The sequence below is a fragment of the Crassostrea angulata genome, unplaced genomic scaffold, assembly GCF_025612915.1.
Source record: "Crassostrea angulata isolate pt1a10 unplaced genomic scaffold, ASM2561291v2 HiC_scaffold_325, whole genome shotgun sequence".
Taxonomy (NCBI): Eukaryota; Metazoa; Mollusca; class Bivalvia; order Ostreida; family Ostreidae; genus Magallana; species Magallana angulata.
Window position 1 is genome coordinate 3,551 of NW_026441878.1, and position 23,062 is coordinate 26,612.

The 23,062-nt window shown below is 33.1% G+C and overlaps 2 protein-coding genes and 1 long non-coding RNA gene across 10 annotated transcripts in view; 1 reads left to right on the forward strand and 2 right to left on the reverse strand.

Moving 5' to 3' along the window:
* Positions 1 to 2,449: 2,449 nt before the first annotated feature.
* LOC128170131 (uncharacterized) overlaps positions 2,450 to 23,062 on the reverse strand; it is a 44,773-nt gene continuing 24,160 nt past the window's right edge. The window contains exons 3-7 of one of the 8 annotated variants that reach the window (XR_008241684.1): positions 6,484 to 6,565; positions 5,384 to 5,487; positions 4,131 to 4,399; positions 2,986 to 3,061; positions 2,450 to 2,757 (exon numbers count right to left, since the gene is read on the reverse strand). This is a non-coding gene — a long non-coding RNA (uncharacterized LOC128170131). Of the gene's footprint in view, positions 2,758 to 2,985; positions 3,062 to 4,130; positions 4,400 to 5,383; positions 5,488 to 6,477; positions 6,581 to 23,062 lie in introns of all 8 variants that reach the window. The other 7 variants (XR_008241683.1, XR_008241686.1, XR_008241680.1 and 4 more) reach the window with 7 other exon arrangements.
* Positions 15,239 to 16,357, forward strand: LOC128170130 (uncharacterized). Its single transcript, XM_052836082.1, has 3 exons — positions 15,239 to 15,526; positions 15,683 to 15,925; positions 16,081 to 16,357. Exons 1-3 carry the CDS (start codon positions 15,239 to 15,241, stop codon positions 16,342 to 16,344), a joined length of 795 nt encoding a protein of 264 aa, XP_052692042.1. The 3' UTR covers positions 16,345 to 16,357.
* LOC128170128 (uncharacterized) lies at positions 16,427 to 21,897 on the reverse strand. Its single transcript, XM_052836081.1, has 12 exons — positions 21,502 to 21,897; positions 20,759 to 20,962; positions 20,519 to 20,611; positions 20,280 to 20,372; positions 19,747 to 20,017; positions 19,131 to 19,413; positions 18,747 to 18,983; positions 18,457 to 18,533; positions 18,211 to 18,315; positions 17,792 to 18,009; positions 17,274 to 17,438; positions 16,427 to 16,968 (listed from the first exon to the last, which is right to left on the reverse strand). Exons 1-12 carry the CDS (start codon positions 21,699 to 21,701, stop codon positions 16,677 to 16,679), a joined length of 2,238 nt encoding a protein of 745 aa, XP_052692041.1. The 5' UTR covers positions 21,702 to 21,897; the 3' UTR covers positions 16,427 to 16,676.

Below are 23,062 nucleotides of genomic sequence, written 5' to 3' on the forward strand. Positions count from 1 at the left end.
TGTTCATGTTAAATTCTGTGTAAACACAATGTCGGATAAAAATAGCACATACTAGCACAGATATGAGATCATGCTGTAATGTTTAGAAGGCAAACAAATAAAACAAAGAAGATAAGTACCAAGTACATTTTTTAACGTATATTATTTATTTGTCAGAGAATGCAGTTCTATATTATACATGCACATGTACTGATGCACACTTTCAAATGTAAAGATTGTTTATATGTTCGTATGCCATTTTAAAATCCTGGGTATGGAGGGGGGGGGGGGGTGTCAGGCCTTGTACGCTCTTGTCCTTTGTGAGCATCAACTGGCCGATCAATCTAATTAAAATAAGACTGGTAAATTCGCTCCTCTATGATATGTTATACTTGAAAAGCGTATCGTAGAGAAACTGATTTACAAGTCTAATTTTAATTACATTGATTGGCAAGTTGATGCTCACGAATTTACAAATACTGTAGTTGTATTTGTAGTTCTTAGCTACATATTACTGTTTTTCTCCTGACATTAAAAAGTTTTATGAAATCATGGGTTTGTTAAATACCCATTTAATACTTGTTAAATCACCCCATTTACTATTTTGACTTTTACAACTTTATTGTGTATATGTAAATGTTATTTTTTTCTTCATGTACATATGTACCTCTATACCTCATGTACCATTATATGGTTTTGAGTGAAAATAAATAAGGAATCATTCTTTGAGTATTATGAGGTGATAATTTCGGTCGGGGCGTGATCAAATCCAATAAAGCCCGAAGGGCTTTATGATAGATTTGATCACGCCCCGACCGAAATTATCACCTCATAATATTCAAAGATTGATTCCTGATTACTTATATTTATATAATTTTAGGCCATCGTACGATTAAATCTTTAAATATAAATAAGCAAACCCCGCCGGCGCCTCAATTTGCGTCATTTGTATTATTGGTTATATAGTACAAAATCGATACGTAGTGATATCACAGACAAAGACCCTAGGTAATGTAAATATACTGAAATATATACATTTTCCAGTGGCTTTGCCTGTGATAACACTGCGAATCAATTTTGTACTAAATAACCCATAACTTCAAGGCGCCAACGGGGTTTGCTTATTAATATTTAAATATCTAATCGTACGATGGCTTAATGTTACGTAAATATACGTAATAAGAAATCATTCTTTGAATATTATGAGGTGATAATTTCGGTCGGGGCGTGATCAAATCTAATATAAAACTCCCCGGCCGAAATTATCACCTCATAATACTCAAAGAATGATTCCTTTTTCTTCATCTAAACTGATCATCCTAGGCCTCAATGAACTAAAGATAACAAATGTAAAATGAGCTAAAAACATTTTAAAAGTGAAAAAGGTCAGTGAGCATGATATGAGCATATTAAGATGAGCATGCTAACATAATAAAATAACTAAACGTAGTGTTTCTTGGATAGATTTTTCCCCTGTTAAACTTAGAAACCCTCTTTGTGCCGCAGTATTGACCTGGGGGTCTTTGGTTTATCAATTATGAATTTACACTATTATACGAGGTAGTCTGTCCTCCATAAGGTTCATTTTGTATAATTTTTCCTAAATCTATAACCCTTATATTAATATATGTTTACCTCTGACCAATTTAAATGTATATCTAAATGTTATTTTTGTCCTCATGTACCGTATGTTTGAAATGGTTTTGAGCGAATAAATGAACTGAACTGAGGATGCTTGCATAATAATATCACAAATAATAACATCGTTGGTTTTTTTAAGGATTCATTAAGGTTCTCCGATCTTCCGCCTCAACGTATTTTTTCATCATAAGAATGATATTTTTATTTCAACCTTTATAAATTAAAAGATATTATTGCATATTACCCTACGATGGATATAATGGAATTAAGAAACAAGTTGAGTTTAAAAACAGTTTCGGTGCATCGATGGTTCGAACTCTATAACAAGATATATATGTGGGAGAGCTCCGTGAATCCACTACACCAAGCATGTATGTGTGACTGATGGTTATACAAGCAGTAGAATATTAAACAAATTGTCTGTATAAATGTATGGTACGAATAAAAGAAATCCGGATAATTTAGAGTTATCGATCGTTAAAAGATTTTTCCGTATACCGTATGTTTCTACATTGAACTTTGAATCCCTCTTGGGGCCCCATTATAGGCTAGGGGTCACTATATTAACAATGTGGAATCCATTTTACCGTTTTGTAAAAGGCTTTATTTTCGAAATTTAGAATTCCTTCTAGAAAACAAGTAGAAATTGTGAGAAAATGTGTGATGGGCAGCCAAATGGATGAATGACGGACAACAGGTGATCAGAATAGCTAAGTTGATCCCTGAGTTAAGGTGTCAGAGCATATGATAGTAAACTTTCAAGACAAGTGATAACCTTTTATAAGTCAAGTAAAATACAACAAATTCTGAGGACAAAATTGTTGTGCATTTTTATGTAAAATGGATAAAATTCATTGATAAATTTATATATGTACAATATCACATATGAAAACATGACAAAGAATTTGACTGTGATTTTACTTTATTGATACGTCATCTCTAAGCAATATTTCATGTAAAATAGAGGTTCTCTGAAAGAGGCAAAATCAAACACATTTTCAATAAACGTTAATATCAATATCTAGTATTATGGCTCCGGTCTGAATTTTCGTTCAGCCAACGAACAATTAGAATAAATGTTTGTCCAGTTGTTTCCATCATGTCAATATTTCATGGTGGGATTTCAAATTGCTTTTCCTGCAAAAGATACAACCATGTAGAACCACACAAATAAATGATGCCGGTATTGACTCTGAATGTAAATTCATTCTAGATTTATTTTTATTTAAGAACTTTACAGGAAATGAAAGTGTGTTAGTAAAGACACAAGTACATTTTTTTTCAAATATGATTACCGGTATCTTTTTAAAATTTAAAATAATGCCTTATGCAGCTTCCTTAAGAGATAATTGACAGTAAACATACCTTTCCTCAAGTACACATGGGTTTTACATGTTGACAAACAGGCCTGGCATCATCCAGGAAGTTGTAACATGCGCATCTAAAAAATAGTTCCATTTAATTCAGTGTGACAATTCCACTAAATTCATACATGTAATTTTCCTAGCAAATGAGTCCAAAATTAATAATGTAGGCCTAAAAAAGGTACCAAAAAAAGAAAGAAAAGTAATTGTCCTTATGTATATTGAAATTCAATTGACTAAGTTCAGTCTGATTGGCTATTTCCTTGCATAAGACCTTTAAGACAACTAAAAGTGATGTCTAGTAGTTATAAATGCTATGCTATGAAAATCTACCTTTGACCCAAAGGGATTAAAAGTAGGAGATAAGTCTTTTCAAGAGATTTATGAATTCTTGAGGATGTTTCTGTTAAAATTAATCTATAGTACATAATTTCAAAACTCAGTATTTAACCAGCGAGTTGTTGAGAAAAAATCTTGGAATGAAATGAAACCTGAACTGTTACAGTTTATGTGTATTGTATGTGCCTAAAAGAAATTCAACTCTAATTAATTGACATTAATTAACTAGGAAACAGGAAACTTACTTAAATAGGATAGTTAATTGGTAAAAAAAAGGATATTTCTAATTCTATAACAAAGTCAGAGATTGCAAGTGGTGCCAGAAGCGACTTCAATAATGTGTCTTTAAGTTTTAATAACAGTGGTCACTGGTTAATGGCTAGTGATCCAGTTAAAGCTGTTCTTCATCAATTGGGGGGGGGGGGGGGGGAGGGAGGGGGGTTGATGAGGCTTTTCAATCAGTCATCAAAGACAAAAGTGGCTGCATCAACATCAGTACAAAAAAGGAAGCATTTCTCAAACCAAGGGCCAGAAAAGTACAGGGATCCGCAGCCCAGTCCAGTGTCTATGTCCTTTAAGTAAAGTAAGTAAAGAAGAGTTTCAGGACATTGTACAGCAACACAAGGAAGGAATATTCACAGTTAGCGATGCAGAGTAAGAAAACAGTGAGATGATGATTTTCCAATCTGGGCCGAGTGAAGTCCAGACAGTAGATTCCTAGATGGAAGAAGTGTCCAAATCACAAATTTTTCAAAGTACTCAAGAAAAAATGTAAACTAAGGAAACATGAATTCAAAGAGCACTCACAGAAATTCCGGGACTATGATGGTTCACTTGACTGGAATCAGTGTTAGGATGGAAAGTGAGGCCTGACACGGATCCTTTCCATTTGATGTAAGAAGTGCCTCTACTTCAGAAAACCTGTATGAGGAAGTGAGTTGATCTGAAAGTGGACAAATAGCCACGCAGCTTAATGTGGCTATGGCTGTCAGTGACTTGGGTACAAGCCTTACAACAGATGGTATGCTTCATGGCGCAAAAATCAAACCAGCATCAGCCACCAAAATTCAACAGACCTGCAACAAACTAGGCCAAATCATCACTGATGCGAACAAAAAAGACATAAAGAAAATAAGGCAAAACATAACAACATTAACAAAAAAACCCTAAGAAACTGCAGTGTGACTTTTGCAATGTATATTCATGTGCATTACAATTACAGAGCTAATGAAATCATTTTTAATATTCTGGGATTGTTCAATCCCATAAACTTTCTAAATTCTAAAAGAATTATTAAACAAGAGGCCCATGGGCCATATCGCTCACCTGAACAACAACAGTTCCTTGTAACATTCTATTTCGTAGCACATGCTATTTGTAACAGTTTTGAATCTACACTATTTGGGGATCCTTGCATAGCAATCCCACAAACATTGTATTTCTTGAGAAATTTTTTAAAAACATTTTCCATATATATTTCTATGTTAAACTTTGAACCCATCTTGACGGCCACAGAGAGTCTTTATTTTTTTCACATACAAGTTTTTGAATAAAGTATGCTTCATAAGAATACAAAAATAGGTCTGCTAACATTGAGACACAATTGGTACCCATGGGAATTCCAACAGATTGTTGGAAGACTTGATTTCCAAAAACTAAATACCGGTAGATGTTGTCTATCAGAAACTCAAGCATCTTTTTAATGTCAAGTTCAAAGTACTTGTATGTGCAATCAGAATGGTTTTTAACAAAATATTTTTTTAGATTTCCAATAACAAGGTAAGCATGTTTACGACTTCCATTTCTATTGAAGAAAAACTGACGATGATATAAAAAGCCTAGATTTTAATTTGTCATGGGGAATGGTTGTATAAAACGTTGAAAAATCGTACGTTTTGATGCTATTGATTTTGGTAAGATTTTGTGACCTCATTATGAATTAAAGACATGATGAACTAAAGCCATGATGGAATCCATGCAAATAAGACTTGCCCTGGACCTGAAGCTTAGATGCAGGACCGAGTATGAAAACTGTTACAAACACTACTCCAAAAACTTACCTCTGATGAAACAGGCCATGTCTACTGCTGTTGGTTCCATCATCTGCTGATACCAAGGACTATGCAGAAAGTCCTACCAAGTGCATTCCTTTTCCTGTTGGGGACTGAAAAACAACCAGTGAAACTCTTTAGTGTTGCCTACTGACTTTGAATTAAACATAACAAAAAAACCAGATGCTTGTTAAAGACTGTATAAAATTGACTATGGGACCTAAAAATCTTGATAGAATTAAATATCATACTTGTACAAAAAAAAATTGAATCTGTGAATAGGGCATATTCAAAATCAAATCCAAAATGTATTACAAGTAGTTGAAATTTTGCAAGTACAGGTGAGCTAAAAAAGGATCAATAGCTTCTTTTCTTTTTACATTGAAATTAAAATAATTAGTATAGATATTAATAGTTAGTAGAATAAAGCAGAACGAGAGAAAAAGAGAGATATGAAATTATGCAATAGATCGGTCATCTGAAAGTCTTGTCACTGATAAAAATTGAATTTTAATTTCAATTTTACCGTATATCATGAATTTCTTCAAAAGTTTTTTATCCTCCACTTTTAATTTACTGTTTATGAAAGCAAGCACGTAGCATCAGAGGGGCCACCCTCCTCCACTTTTTCTTGCAATGACCATTTTTCTTAAATTTACATATTGCTTGTCAAGATTTTTTGGATCAGTCTCTCTCCCCCCCCCCCCCCCTTTCAAAAACAATGCTGCGTGCCTGGAAATAAGTGCGTAATCTGATTTAGAACAAAAGCAATATTTGTATCCAATTAGCAGTCGCTAAATACTCTATCTATAAGTAATGTTTTTAATCGTTAAAAAGTTCACAAAGTGTCACATTTGACAGTACCCGATCGACAGCTTATATTCAGTGTGACAATTCCACTAAAGTAATAATTTTACTTGCAAATGAGTCCAAATTTAAATACTGTAGGCCTAAAATAAGGTGCCAACACAGAAGAAAGAAATTAAAATTCTCTCTATATATATATAAAAATACAATCGACTAAGTTAAGTTTGATTGGCTATTTCCTTGCATAAGATATCAAAATGAGGCAAATTTGACTTTATCATGAACCATTTACTCACGGTCACCTCTTATTGTGTGTAAAACACGAGTCCTGTAATTTCAATTATATGCTTTCTGTGCTCATCCATCTTCCTTCCTCAAATAATTCTGTAATACAGATGACTGTAATAAGAAAAAAATTATGTAAATGTATTCCACCATATGGCATGCCTAAACAAATAGTGTGTTAAAATTTCAAGCATTTGCAATGAATAGTTGCTGAGAATAATGTGACAGAAATTTTCTAAGATTTAATACTTTTTTATTTTTATTTTTATGGCCACATTGGCCCCACCCTAGAGCCTGAACTCCTGACCCGGGAGTTATGAATTTCACAATTTTGGCAGAGGGCTTCATAGGTATCATAACCATGCTTTAGTTTTTAATAAATATATATGGGAGTAGATAAGATATTTTCTAAGATTTAAGGTCAGACATGACCTATCTTCCATTTTTTTTTCTTATTTCCTATCTCCACAATGTGAAAATTTCCACTAAATAATTCCATAATTATGATAATTATATTTTCATGTTATATGATACTTTTTTTATTTAATAGATATAATGTGTTCAATTGAAAATATTTACTATGACTTTATTTTTAAGCATTCAAATGCATTATGCATGCTATTATAAGGAATATTCTAAATATTCTAGCTCCGAAAATAGCCTGGTAATGTACCCTGAATTTTTGGGAATTAACAGGTTGAAATGTTAATAAATTAGGAATAATATATCAGAAAAATTTAAATAAAATTGAGAAACATCTTGTGTGTCCTTAATACATTTTTATTATATGGCCACATTGGCCCTATCCTAGAGCCTGAACCCTGACCCAGGGGCCATGAATTTCACAATTTTGGTAGAGGGCTTTATTGACATCATAAGTATGCAATCACTTTTTTTCCTCACATGTGTGGGAGCAGAGAAGAAGATTTTTGAAAATTTGGCTTATTTTTGCATATTTGGCCCTGCCTGTGGTGCCCCAGGGGTGGTAGAGCCATGACTGTCACAATTTAGATTCCTCTTACCATAGAGATGCTCCACACTAAAAATGGTAACATTTGGCTTTGCAGTTTTTAAAGAGAAGTTAAAAATGTAAAATTGTTAACTCATGACAAATGACGCAGGACGACGGTCGAAAACAGATAGCAATAGGTCACCTAAAAATGTACCCCCTATTTTAGCATTTTCAAGGGTTTTTTTTGCTTTGAGCCAAATTTGGTTGAAATTGGCCAAGTGGTTTTAGAGAAGTTCAAAATGTGAAAAGTTTACAGATGGACAGACAGACGGATGGGCAATGGACAAAATGCCATAAGAAAAGCTCACTTGAGCTTTTGGGTCAGGTGAGCTAAAAAGAGAAATGACTAAACTGAGTGATAATTTTGATGATATTTCAGTTCTAAGTGGAAATTATATTGAATATACAGTCAAAATGTGTTATCTGAAACTAGATGGGACTGTTTAAAAACTTCGAGATATCAATGTATTCAAGAAATTGAGGGTAAAATACTAAAAACAAGTGGTTTGGACTTACAAATCACTTCCACATATATCCATTGTATTCCAAATACCAGTGTTCTAGATATCAAAGTTCAACTGTAGTGTAGAGTCAAAATTTATGTACTTTATTCAGACACTGATCATTTTGTATGTTTCATTTAATATGTTTTGAGTTTATCCTAATGAAATAAAATGTCATTGTTCATCGATAAATTCAATCATTTTTAACATATTAATTTAAGTTGAGGCAATATTTATTTTGTTGTAGGTTATTCCAAACAATTCACAACAGATACTGACAATATTTATTACATAAATTGCATTTTATTGAATTTCAGCCAATTAATGACACACTTTTACAAGTGTGCATGTGTTTTCAAACATGTACACAAAACTTGAAATTTACGGCACAAACGTGTTTAATTTTGGACTGATCTGTGATTAACCTTATTTTGTAACTAACTTAGTATTTAGAAACATTAATGTTATTACATGTACCTCTTTATCAGACATATTTACTGATGCTGATGCTTTACCTGCTGCTGACTTTCTCTCAAACACGCTAATTTATCTCAGATTTTAAAATTCATGTGCAGATCAAGTCGCCATTTTACAGTTTTACATTTGTATAAACAAACCATACTTCTTCGTTTAATGGAGCTAGTGACAGTGTTACAGACCCTGAAACGTGCTACTACACCAGTTGCACGGTTCGGTTCGATACGCTTTTTGAACAGTACATTTCACTTTGTGAGTGGTACGTTTTGTTTTGTGAACGGTACAGTTCGCTTCTTGCACGGTACGCTTTGCTAAAAATAGCTGCATGCTTTGTGAACGGTTTGCACGCTTTATTAATGAGGTAGGAGTGGCCTGAACGCTTTGATTTTTCTTAATATAATTTTGTTCAGTTTTTGCCCAATTGACTTCAGCGAGGTGGTAATTATGTCAGCCTTTTTTCTTTATTTATGATATATTACAAATGTATTTCAACTTAATTAAAATCAGAACTTGCATCTGTTCTCATGTTTTTGATACGGTACATGAAACAAGTTATCATTAAAAGCCGGGAAGTGGAGGGTAGTTTTTATTTTGATAATTAAATCTGTTATTATTCGTATTTAATTTTAGATAATTGCAATTATTACAATAGATTAAAAGAACTGTTTGACTTTAATCCGATATACATGTGTGTTTGGTAATTCAGCGATCTGTTGATAATTCTAACAAGCATCTTAAGATTATTACTTGTTTACATGTACTTGTATTGAAGTCATTAAATATTTCAAATCCATTTAAAATTGCTATGAATATTGCCCCGACTTTTTCTTATTTCTTTAGTTTCCTTTCTCGCTGTCTTGATTTTCGGCTAGTTGTTATATTCACAAGCATCTTTCTATTTTTGTATTCATAATTCTTAATATGATCATTCTTTATTGCGTACTATTGCCGATCGAACCGTAATTCCCTTGGTGAATAGACAATGCAAATTCAAAGGTATCAATTTTCATGGAAAAAGTGAAATTCACAGTTTGAGGGTACGAAAATTCGTGGCCAATGACCCTATCAATACAAAATATTAGTAGAAATTGCAGTTCAATGAATATTTGATTTCAAGGATAAACTTAAAAACGATATCAACGAAAATTGATATTCTAAAAAATTGATGAAACCACAGTAAACTGTTTTAATGTTTTTCGACACGTCTTTTTATTCATTTAAATATTGATTCTATGATTTTCTGCACTTGTTCGTATACACAGATCACACCTACATGTAACCCGTCATCATTTCTCTTACCTGAAATAATATCCCGTGTATAGTCAAAATATGACTTTTAGTTTCGTTTTTCAGTTAAACTATACATGTACCATATGATAATTCTTACGATAAATTATTTTATTATACTTTTATGTTAAATACTGAAATCTGATTGGTTAAGACACAGTTCATAATCCGTTCTATTACCCTCAGCGTTAGCAACACACTTAGCAACGGGTAACATTAAAATTTGTTACGTGCGCGTAAAATTATGCTTGTACGGTACGCCGTAGAATTCACTTCACTTCTTTATAAAAGCAGTAAAATTTTCTTTAAAATTAAGACATTCAGAATAATAAAATCGCGTCGCGTCGGTTGACAATGGTTGTCTCGGGGTCTCAAATTCAACAGTTACCCTCCCATACAGGCACTATTTATATAATGTACACAATTGGATACACACAATAAGTCAATAGCTTTTAATGGTGATACGTACATGTATTTATCATTTTGTTGGACAAGTGTCCGCTCTTTACTGTATGCATGCTGACGTTTTACAAATGCTGGCTTACCTGCTTATATTCCATTTACCTTTATTCACATGCTTGTTGTAAACAAGACACGAAAAAATATGGTACCCGAAATCAACAACTGATGGTTAAACTTGTTAAATATATTAAGAATTTATCTAGTAACAAAAAAATACAACAGCAATGGAAAGAGACCATGTTATGATTGCCAGTACATAAGTTACAATCATGAAGTTGGAAGGAAATGATTGTTGAATAATTTCAATAAGTAGCACTTTTTAAAATAAGGATTTAAGAAAAGAAAAAACTTAAACGTTTTCATTCGAAAATTTTCTTCTAGCTATGTAAGAGTAGCCAAGTAGCTCGCGGCGCATGGCGTGATCTGTACTGCTATACTAAAACTGATTGACAGGCGAAGCACGTGGATTCCTAAGATAAAATCCCGCTAAAAAGACCGACTATAAAAATCTACAGCGAAACAATGGTTCAGTGATAAAACTTTAATTTAAGTAATATTATTAACACACATGCTCTCTCTCTCTCTCTCACTCTCTCTCTCTTTCTCTCTCTCTCTCTCTCTCTCTCTCTCTCTCTCTCTCTGTAAGATAGAAAATATCTTCCGTAAGATCGTAAATGGGCCTGTTGTACGGTTTTTGTCTTCAACTACCTTGGATCTACAGTTTGCAGCAAGGTTTTTGTGAGGAAAAACAGTCTGGTCAACTCATGCGATTTTCATCATATGGTACATTATGAACAGGAATGTAAACTAGAACTGTCCTAATGGGACTAACACCCCCGCAAGGCTAATTCAAATGGGACAAATAATTCAAATGGGACAAATAATTGAATAATAAAGGTTTGGAACACATACAAAAAAAAATTCTAGAATTGTAAAAAAAAAAAAAATTAGTTAACGAAGAAAAATAAAATCAATATTGTCAGAATTTCCCTGTAAATACATATCTATAACAGTAATACATTTACAAATGTATGTATCTGATGATATATTTTTTTTAATTTAATTGATTTAAAGAAAAACCAACAAAAAGACAATAACCCCTCCCTTTGCAGTAAATGGAAATACCGGTAGCGAAGCAATGCTCTTCTGTTGATAAAACTTTCAATATTTTTCTAATAAGAGTCTTGACAGATGCAATAAGTTGTTTCAAATTTTCCTCATTTTCTCCTATGGCACAATGGAACTCCATATCAGAAAATTTATCCCACAGGACTATGATTTTCTTTGATGAGCTTGTTAAATTTAATAACCTCCCAAAACATTACCATAATTACCATACTATGTAAAAATATGTAACAAAGAAAATTTAATATTACAAACAATTTTAAAATTGCAAAAACACTACAATCATATCAGTAATTTTGAATTTCATTTAAATTAATGCCAATAGGGTCACTTCATCAATTTACTTGACAAATAAATTTAAACAGCCTCTAAAAATAGTTTAACTTCTTTATTAATAATGATATTATTTATTTCCTTATAATGATAGAACTTTTGGTTTACATGAAACAGTTTTAAAATAGCCCCAAAACCATCACCCATTTTACAGATTATCAATTTCCCCTAAACACATGCTCCATCTGAACCATGGCTCAGATAATGACTCCCTTGGGACAAATGAATTCAGCCACACTTGTCTTTGATGTTCTTATTAGCTCCTAAGAATTTATCATTGACAAACAAAAACTTTGCATTGTCAGTTGATAGAATACTTATAAAAAATAATTTTTTTTATTAATTAAGACATAAAGACAAAAAACCTCCATCTGGATGTATTTATATAAATATATTTTAGAGTGTTTTCTATTAATTAATTAATAAAATCTGTAAGGATTACCTCCCTTACTTTTCAACATTAGTGTACAATATATAGAATAAGGAAAATGAAAACTGTCATAAAATCATTAAATCTTGTCTGATCTTAAAAAGAATTGCAGGTGCACATCTTCCGATGGTGTTCAACATATGTACAAATTTTCAAACTGTTCCATGCAGTAATAAAAAATTCTATAGGGGGGACAAAGTTGCGTCTACAGACAGACGGACAGACGGACGGACAGACAGACGGACAGGGTGAAACCAATATACCCCCCTAAACTTCGTTTGCGGGGGTATAAAAAATATTTGTTTACTAACAGTTTCTGACAAATTCTTCACAATAAGCTGAATAACATTATTCAAGCGTTCAATCTGTGACTTTGATTAACATCTTTAGTAGCGACCCACCCTAAGGATTAATTTTCGATCTGCGCCTGACCTAGTGATAACTATGCAGAATATTACTTGAAAATGGCTCAATATAGTAAGTTTTTATACAAAACACACACCAATTTTTTTTTTTAAAAAGCATGGTATTGCACACCAAAAGCATCAAACATGGTGATGATTTTATCAAGCAACCCAATGTTTACATTTTCAACCACGTGTAGAGTGGTTGAACACGAACGATAACTCTTTTCTGAATATCGTTTAGTTTAAATAACTGCTAGATGATGAAATAAGAAATATATCTTAATAGTTTTTCATGTTTTCACATAAATTAAAGTAGGATGTGATATGAAAAACGACCAGTATTTACGTATTTTGAGAATATTATCCGAACACTTATACTTCCGCTCAAATTTTCACAGGAACTAAACAAATCTCGGCAAAGTCTCGTGAACTTTCATTCGAGCACCTCTGGATTTACTACATACTTAGCAACGATAAAGAAAACCTTCCGAACACATTCGCTATAGGGGTGCTACAGTGCTGCTATCGTGAAAGTTGACAAAACTATCCTATCCTATCCTATATCCTGTATCCTGCATCCTATCCTGCAAATAAGCTCTATCCTATCCTATCCTATCCCATACCTTCAAAATATAGGAATGCAAGTTAAATGAAACGAAATTTAAGAATTAAATGATTTTATCATTTCATGTAGTACTCAAAATGAATAATTAAATCTTAAAACCGAATATTCTTCGAGCGGGATAACTTATACTTACCTGTGCTACGGTAAAATTAAATCGTACGCGGGATGGAAACAATAACGTAAACAAACAGGTAAGCGATTCGATTTTTGATTTTATTATATTTATGCATAAAACCCCCCCAGATAAATAACTTCGATGCACTTATAGAGGAACTGCTTAGTCACATTTTTATCAAATTATTTTGTTATCACATATAACTGAGCGTAATTATCATTATTCGAGCGATTCGTTTGGCGATAAATGTAAACACGATCTGGAAATAAATAATTCGTTTAGGAAGTTTATATCGTCTATAGTTAAACCACTCGGGGTTATTTTTAAAGTATTAATTCTTAATCATTTATAGCTAGCTAACATTTATTAATTCGTAATGTTCAGTTTAATATCGGACAGAAATTAATATGCGTCCCTGTTATTGGGCATCGAAGAAATTATATGAAACGTGAAGCAATGTCTGTTTCTTGCGTACATGTTTATCTTTTAAAATGCCGAATTGGTCGTTTATAAATTCAAGCTTTTATTACTTTGCAGACTTTAAATGAAGTAAATACAGAAATCTATTTCTGACGTTGTCAAATGTTGCATCGAATTCTCGCAGAAACTCCGTACTAGCGTACGAATTGACAAAGATGTAGCGCCGACATTTTAGCGCGCGTTCTTGATATAATAATTATTCTTTAATGGTTTAACTTGTAAAACGTATTAAATTGACATTGAAAATACATTGTTAAGCCAATTTTCGTTTCGCAAAATAACTCTGAAATTTATACTCGAATCTGATTGGCTACAGGATGCAGGATAGGATAGGATAGGATAGGATAGAACTTAACTTTTATATTTCTATCATGTATCGTGCATCCTGCATCCTATCCTATCCTATCCTTGTCAACTTTCAGGATAGCAGCACTGTATTTACAAGTGGTGTTCAGCTTTAAAGGCATATTGTCTAAGATTTTGATGTACTTTTCATATTGCTGAAAGTTACCATAAAACAAAGATATAACATCAAATACTTAAATAATGCATCACTGTGTCTATAAAAAGTCTCCTAATCATTAATTAACTGATTAAACTCGACCGAACTCACCGTGTTAATTATGCATCGGAAGTTTTTCCGACGTCTACCGAAGCTGAGTTTTACATACCCGGATGCAGCGTAATGGATGACGAGGTAAGCACATGACAGTAATCTTATGTGATAATAAAATTATTCATACATAGTGGAAGGTGTATTGCAAGCCTATCCCTTCCAGAAAGTATTATTTAATCCATTTCTATCAATAAATTGTAATAGATCAATGACAATTGTTTCCGTTCGATGTTTTGTACATTGAAACATGAATGGGGTACCCAAAGGGGTATTTTTTTTATTCCAGTAAAATTGCAACATAAAACATCATAATAAATTGTGAGCGTTTCATACTTATAATACAAACTAGATTATTATATACGGAAAAAAATGGGTATGAAAAATTGATAAATATGATATTCGATGTGTAGTGTCTCTGTTTCATCAGTTAACATATAGACGTCCTATTTTTATTATCACGGACACCTGTTTTTTTTTTTATCAACAAGTCGTTCAATATACAGCCAAAGATTGAAATCTTCTACCTCTTTTATATAAGTGTGATGGGAAAATCCTTCCCTTTAACACTTTATTTCTAGAGGGGATTGAATTGTTTTGGTTATATTGAGCCACCTTTGCAAGTTTATAATAAAATTTCAGGTGACTGTGTCATGTTAGAATTTACGTAAAATATCTTTAGATTTTACCCCCTGTAAATATGCACATTCCAATTTATCTGTAAAGCAGAAATGATGGTTCTCTGCTTCAAAATTAGGGGGGGGGATCAATTAAACATACAACTAAACACTGTAATAACCAACCAAAAATGTAAAATGAAAAAAAAATCAATCAGAAAAAATCGATTTATCAGATACAAGTTATCACCCGTCTTACTTTTTTTTATATATAACAAAGACAAACATGTATTGGTGGTTATTTCAGGACTCTAGAAGCTCAATGTATCCACATGATACCGGTAGTTCTGACAGCAGCGAGCCAGCTGATCCTGACCAGACAATTAGAAGAGGTAGAGGTAGAGGTAGAGGTAGGGGCCGGGGTCGTGACACCCTCAGGGGTGTAAGAGGGAGGGGCAGAGGACCAAGGAGAGCTTCAAGAGGAAGAGGTCAACCACGCAGGGGAGCTGCTGATGGACCCAACAGGGCTCAGGTAGCAGCAGCTACTTTAGAGAAGAGAAATCGTCAGTTGCAGGTATAAATATTAATATTTTAAATAAGTTATCCTGACATATGTATTAAAAGAAAATTCATGGATATAAGAATATTGTTTTTCAACAATTTGTGACCGAATATGTTCCATTCTGGAAAAAATGTGCTGACATGCAAAAATTGTTTTTAATCATTTCAGGATAGAATTTCTCGTCTATCGGATTGTGACCTGAGGGGACTTGTTGTCGATATCGCATCACAACACCCTGAATTCGTGTTCGATGTTTTGGACAGGGACGACGGACAGCATGGCGGACATCATCCTCCACCAGATGGTCCTACCCCGGCCTGGTGTACCTGCACATATTGCCGGGAAATGCCAACGGAAGCAGAGAGACGATGTTGTGGCAGAACTAGACCAAACTGCTACTCAAGACTGCCTGTATGTAATCAAGTTAACAAATCAGATTCACTTTGATTAAGTTTCAGTATTATACCTTCATTTAATCACTTTTAAACTAACGAGTAGTTATATAATTTAGATAACAAAATAGCTCAAGGGATATGTCATATGAATTCATATTCCTATTTCTGCAGGACTTCTACTTGATTGTCCTGGACGAGGCAGTTCTTGCAGTGGCAAGAAGGCTGAGGGAGGAGTTGCTCGTCATGCCCCCTGATGAAGACCTTAATAGAGCAAACAGATTTGCGGCCTACAGGCAGTTCATAGTCTGGCAACATGGCAGACTTGGGGCAGGGATTAGACGTGTGATACCCAGCTGTTGTGTATGGCGCATCCGGGACAAGTATCCCAATCCATTTGGACAATATAAAGGTTTCGTTGGGGGGAGGTTCAATTGAAATTAAATTACATTTGCAGGAAAAGTGTTTGTTCTGTTTTTAATCAGATCAAAGTAGTGTAATATAAAATCTCAGATATCAATAAAAAAAACATGATTTATTTATTTAAATTGATGACTAATGACATACAATTATCAAAGAGAAAAACCTGTAACCATTCTCTGATTACAGCATCATCCATATGCAAGTGAAGCAAACCACTATGTCTAGCTCCCTGTAATAAAATATATGATAAATATCACAGAGATAAATATCACAGAACATGGCAATATGGAAATCTCTAGGCATTACCCAGCCCTATCAATGGCATAATATTGTCACAAATGAAAGCTTTACTGCCCCTCCGCTGTCCAGTACTCAATTGTTTTATTTAGATTTTCGAATCTAGAAATTTGAGAAGCCACAATGTCTCTCGTTGATGGTGGTGGAACTGGTGCCAAATGGGCAGATATCCGCCGTGGATCGTCTGCCTCCAATTCCATGGGTCTGTTCATTCCAATGTCATCCTCTATCCTGCTGGTGATGATATGCCGAATTAGGTCTTGAACATAACTGTAATTTTTCTCCACTTTTACAGGGTGGACAGACCATCTAGATGTTTTTTTGTTGTAACTTCTTTGCCACCTACATATAACCATAAATGAATAAATTATGCTTGGATAAAACTGCAATACAAAACATTCATTTTGAATATGGTCTGGTTTAATTTACAAAGTAAATGCCAAGAAATAAAAAAAAAATGAGATGTTATTCAAATGGCTTATATATTTTCATCATTTTTTCCATCCAGGCCAGTTGCTGTATTGGGCAAAAACTATCTGATTTATTCAAAACTGGTTGGCTGTAAATATTTTAAGGGATAGTGTGATTGTTTTTCTGTCCAGTATTTTTGGATATATTATGCATTATATTTGACGAACATTACAAACCTCAGAGAACCATCTTTGTTCTTCATCACCTCTCGCTCTGCATGAGAATTATGGTCAAGGGCAGCCAACCTGTTTCTTGCCCTATATACTGGAGGGCTGTAAGAGTGTCTCTTGGAGGAATACACCAGAATTAGATTTTGAAAATTTTCCAGTTCTGACGTGCTCCTACAATGAATGAAAAGTCAATATGATTGTGAAAGAGATTGTTTTTTTTTTAAATTGCTATGCAGAGTTGGATATTTGATAATGCTGAAGGTTGTATGGATAGCATTAAAAGTTGGTCTTGTTTGAAAGATGTCAAGGGTTACAATAGTACATTCTTTATTTTATAAATATGTTAAAACATGAAATGTGCAGTACATTGTAGAGACCCAATAAATACTATGCATTTTTCTTTCATATATATAATAAAAAACGTCAAATTATGCACCAAAAGATCATTAAAATTAATATAGATAGTCGAAATTATTTATTCCAAGCTAATGGGGAAAATTTTATCCTTCAATAAGTTTACATACCGGCAGTTAAGGTAGTATGGAATGTTTTTCACAAGCCGTTTATCCATTACGATTTGTCTAAGTGCATTATGGGCTGCTGATCCTTTCTTAAGGTACTCCTTTGTCTGACTACCATCTTCTAAAGGGCCGTGTTGGCAAGTGCTTACCGTAGAGTTTGCAAATGGTACAAACCACTCATGTTCATTTACAATATGATGGAGCATACCATACCAAACATCCTTAAATACAATTAAAAGAATAATTATATAAGTCATTGTAAAAATAATCAACAAAAGATAATTTTTGAATATGACAAAATTACCCTATACATTACAATATTTAGATTTTCTTTGCAGGGACTCAAAAGCAAAACTAATAATAGATACTGGTACTGAGGTAATATACGAAATATTCTGAACTTTAGGTGAATTAAAACTTACAAGAAACTCTTCACAAGTGGTAGAAACTTCTGCACTGTGCCAATAATGATTTACTACATCCTTGACCCATCCACTCAATTCTTTGTTTCCTTTTTCTTGACTGATCTACATGTCATGTTCAATAAATGTAGGTAATCACAGACTAGTCTCAAACAACAGGTAAAGTCATGGTTTTCATTACACGCATATATACATTTAACTTAATAGTATTAATGTCTATATTTAACTTAGTAGTAATGTCTATACCTTTGTGAGTTTCTTTCCCAAATTCTTTGTCCCGTGCCAGACATCAAAAGAATGCTTTATATCCGGGAAATCCTTTCCTAATAATCAACATAAAGTATATGTATAACATATGAGATTTATAAAACAAGAATCAAGAGCATAGAAAGGAATTAGACACACTTATACAGAAAATAAATTTCCATGAGATATAAAATTACACAAAATATGATTTGTAAAAACACTTAAACAAGTTTATTACATTTTTAGCTTAATAGCTAATGAATTTTATGATCATATCACTATGTACATACTCATTACTGAAGCGATTTGGACATGTGCATCAGTCACCACCTCTACAACTTTGATGCCTTTGTCTTTAAAAAACTGCATCCCTCGCAGGAAGCAAGCTTTCTCCAGGTTGGTGCTTTTCCGGTCAGTACTTCGTTTGTCCATTGTTGTGATGCATAGAATTTTCTTGGATGTATACTCCATGAAGGTGTATGAACAGTATTGTGCACAGTGTCCTGGGCTATCCATACGCCCATCACCTAAAAATGAGTGTATGGCTATGCAGAATAAAATATCTCAAGTTAAATGAAACATGTATACCATTTCATGAATTCCATACTTCACTCTTCTTTTTAAATTAATTTTTTTGTATTCAATTTAAATTGGCTATATTATTTAGTATTTACCTAAAACTATTATATCTGTATTTTGAAATTCTCTAAGAGTACTTTCTTGTTTCTGAATCCAAAATCTGTCAATTGATGGAACAAGGTAGGTTTTTTGAATTCTGTGAAATGATGAGGAGCTAAGAATTGGAAGTTTTAAGAACTTTGCCAGTGTTGAAATTTTCTGGAAATTGTTGCCCGACAATAGGATGGCTGATGCAAAAACAAGGTCTCCAGCATGCATTCTTCTGTTGAGAATTGACTGCGAACACCACCTATTCGCAACATGACCTAATTTGCAGACCTACAATAAAAAAATATGTATCAGTAATCTGGATTGAGATTTCAACAAAACAGGCTTTATAAATTCATAAATATTGAAAGAAAAACTTTTAAACTGCATGGTTTTTACAAAATCTTTCAATAAAAAAAAAATCAATAAAAATATCCAACAATTCACTTTAAAACACTGTGATTTTTTCAAAAGTTCATCTTTTCATATGATATACAAAAAATGTGGAAATCATATAAAAATTCTTTAGTTGGTATATCATGAGTTTGTATGTCACCATGTCTTTTGAACTGACTTTGAGACCTTTATTCTCCCTCATTAAAACATGTTCTGAATGGTTCTTACCCATTTAAGATATGTTGCTGAACCAATATTATCCACACAAATGCTGACAGCTTCATTACAAATTTTGCAGATAGTACTAATCTGTGTGTTGGCCAAATCCAACAAGGGCTGTTGGTATACAAGAAGAGGGCGGTCAGTAATTAAAGTTTCTACGTCCTCAATACTGTTTACTCTCTTGTAGTCTGTTTCTGCAGCATCAGCAGGGTCATCATCACATGTGTCAGACTCATCATCCGAGTACTCTATAGGAAGCTGGTCTGCATTACTTGGTCTGTAAAATTAAATACATATATATTTACAATGAAACAGCTATACAATCCACAATTGCAATTAGAGCATAGACTGTTGAAAGACTAGTGACACAAATTTCAATGAACAGAAGGTGTTTCAAAGGAAGATATGATATACATCTTCCATAACAGAATCCTACATCAGCTTTGATAGAGTTTATAAATTGATTTATGGATGCAGCAATTCTTTAGATTAAATACTTAAAACAATTCTAACAGTTTTTAGCTAGATATAGCTGTTACCTGAGTGTTAAGTTGAAATTTGGCTGAAATTCCTCATCAGAATCAGACGAATCATCGTCCAGCAAGCACATTTCATCCTCGTCAATTGTAAGACTGTTATGAACAAACAAAACTCATTAATTTTCATAAATAAAACTATGGTAACCACTGTAAGACACAAATCATAATAACATTCAATTTTTATTCTGCTAATCTTTTGTAAGCTTTATGCAATAATATGATCACAAAACACAACTTACTCGAAAGGATTAATAAAGGAAGTTGACTTCTCAATTTCATGCGCTTTTTTCGCACTACTACAAAACTCTTCAATACCCGACATGTCTGACTCTCTGTAAATACAATAAAGTTAGCTCATTAAGAGAGGGTCCCACTGATGGCTGTCATAGGAAACTATACTTGATACAGTAAATCAGTAATGCTTATAAAAAATAAGGAAGGCAATATTCTCACAACATGTAAAATTAATCGCAAACTACCTATGATATTCTCCAGCCGATGATATGTCTGACACATCACATGTGGTGTGGAAACGAGAATGTATATGTGATGGTCCAGGTGTTGAAGTTACAGCTGTATCCTTTGAAACTACATTAACTGTTCTTTCTAATTCTTCTGTTTCAGATTTTTGGGAGTTTGGTTGATAATAACTGACTGCATCAACTATATTATTTGCATGATAACTACAAAAGAATGTTACAAAGCTAATAAACAGAAATCATTAACAAAAATGATATTTAAGCAATGTAGAGCTGCGCAGGGGGCGTTAAAATTTCCAAATCAAAACTCTACTGAATGTGCAAGTAGTTGTAAACACACAATCGCACAAACTATGCAATACACACCTGCACACAATGTATGTACAGAGGCTTTTTTCATTAGAGACTTTAATCCTTTTGACAACTATGAACTAGTATTTATTTATTTCTAATCCATATATGTTTTATTTTTTACTTCCTATATTAAAATCAAACTAATATTTGAGTTGCAAACATGGGTTTATATATTTTGATTTTGATTTCCCCTTCGGAGGCCTCTTGTATCTGAGTGCATATCGTAAATGTCTAACAATACTTTTCTTGTATTTTTGCTTCTTTTTTATCGGCTATATTCTCGAAAAAATAACTTATGATTGGTTTCTATCTATGTATCACTTCTACAAAAATAATTGTTTGAATAAAAGACAAACAAACGTTAACTAAAACACGTGTGTGAGACTCACTTGTTCAGCAAAACATTGGCTACTTCGGCATGCGTATCCACATTCAATATGGCCTTCAATTCATTCCAGCGTTCAAACTGATTACCAATATATACTCTGCTTTTGTTCCATTTAGATGCTACTGTGGCTCTATTTCTTTTTCTCGCAGAATCGGTTAAACATCTCTTTCTTCCTCGGTTAGATTTGCTGTTTTCCGACATGTTTGTTTTAATTTACCGCGTTGAGCATGCGCGAAAAGCTTTCCGAAAGAGTTCAAACTTGGGGTCATATGAATAGAGGCGGGATCAAATCGAATTTTTGTCATCCTGCACAAGAATTCAAGAAAATGTCATTTCGCTTGTTTAGTCTACATATAACAGTAAAAATTGATATTTACGAGAGAGAAATCCTTTTAATAATATCATAATCTTAGCATATCACGACATTCAAAGCAATATAAAATAATACGTATTTTCATAGATATTATGCCTTTAATAAATTAATTCTGAAAAGAAAGAATCAATTACAAATCAGGCTCAAAATGGCACATACCAGTCATACTATCAGCTGAGCAATAACTGACTTATCTTAATGTGACCTGAATTGCTTCGTGGTAGCTGTAATAAGTTGGAACAATTTGTACATAGACATATTCACATTCTTTGACATAAACATGATCTATTAATGTTCCATTTTCTGTGGTTGGTTCTTTAACATACTGTTTGAAACCTCTTGACAACATATAATTATGCACTGTTCGTTTATCATTTAGTAAATTCTCATTAAAATCTCCTACAACAACTATTTTGTTGGACAATTTTTCTTAATTGTCAAGCATTGAATTGAGAGCTTCCATAAATGGCATAGCTAAGTATTTTTGAGGTCTGTAAATGATTGCCACATAAGTATCATTGCTAGTTATTTTGAATACAATGCATTCAAGATTCTTTGCAATTTGTCTTATTTCTTCATGAGGTATGCCTATTTTGTAATACACACTTACACCTCCATGTTTCATTTGAACAAGCTCTTTGTGTAGATCACTCTTGTTATCATAAGATAAAGATCTTATCTGATGAGTTCCAACAAAATTTTCTATTTCTGAAAAGCTAGTGTTAATATCACACCATGTTTCTGTAAGGCATATAAAATCTGCATTTGAAAAGTGTTTATTGCTTTTTCGGTCAACTTCATGTTGAAGCAATCCTTGGATGTTATGATACATGATTACAATATCATTCATACACTTTTCAGGATTTTGACCCTGTATATATGTTTTCATTTTAGATACTCCTTTGAAAATATCTGGATCACAATATATTTTTTTTTCTAGTTTCACTATGTCAATATTCTCCAAGTATAAACCTCCTATTGATGTTGATCTACTCAAAGCAACATATGCTTGTCCATATGCAAAACATTTGTTCAAATTTACAACACATTCATTCACTGTCATCCCCTGAACCTTATGGATAGTGCATGCCCATGCCAATCGCAATGGATATTGTTTTCTCACCCCATTTTTAACAGGTATCTCTTCACACGAAGGATGTAATCCAACACATCTTTTTCCATTGATTTG

Coding starts and splice junctions, on each gene's coding strand:
- LOC128170130 (XM_052836082.1), top strand. CDS start 15,239: ATGTATTGGTGGTTATTTCAGGACTCTAGAAGCTCAATGTATCCACAT. Junction 15,527..15,682: donor AGAGAAATCGTCAGTTGCAG/GTATAAATATTA, acceptor TAATCATTTCAG/GATAGAATTTCTCGTCTATC. Junction 15,926..16,080: donor ACTGCTACTCAAGACTGCCT/GTATGTAATCAA, acceptor CTATTTCTGCAG/GACTTCTACTTGATTGTCCT.
- LOC128170128 (XM_052836081.1), bottom strand. CDS start 21,701: ATGTCGGAAAACAGCAAATCTAACCGAGGAAGAAAGAGATGTTTAACC. Junction 20,612..20,758: donor TCGGCTGGAGAATATCATAG/GTAGTTTGCGAT, acceptor TTGTATTTACAG/AGAGTCAGACATGTCGGGTA. Junction 18,010..18,210: donor CCACTTGTGAAGAGTTTCTT/GTAAGTTTTAAT, acceptor ATTGTATTTAAG/GATGTTTGGTATGGTATGCT.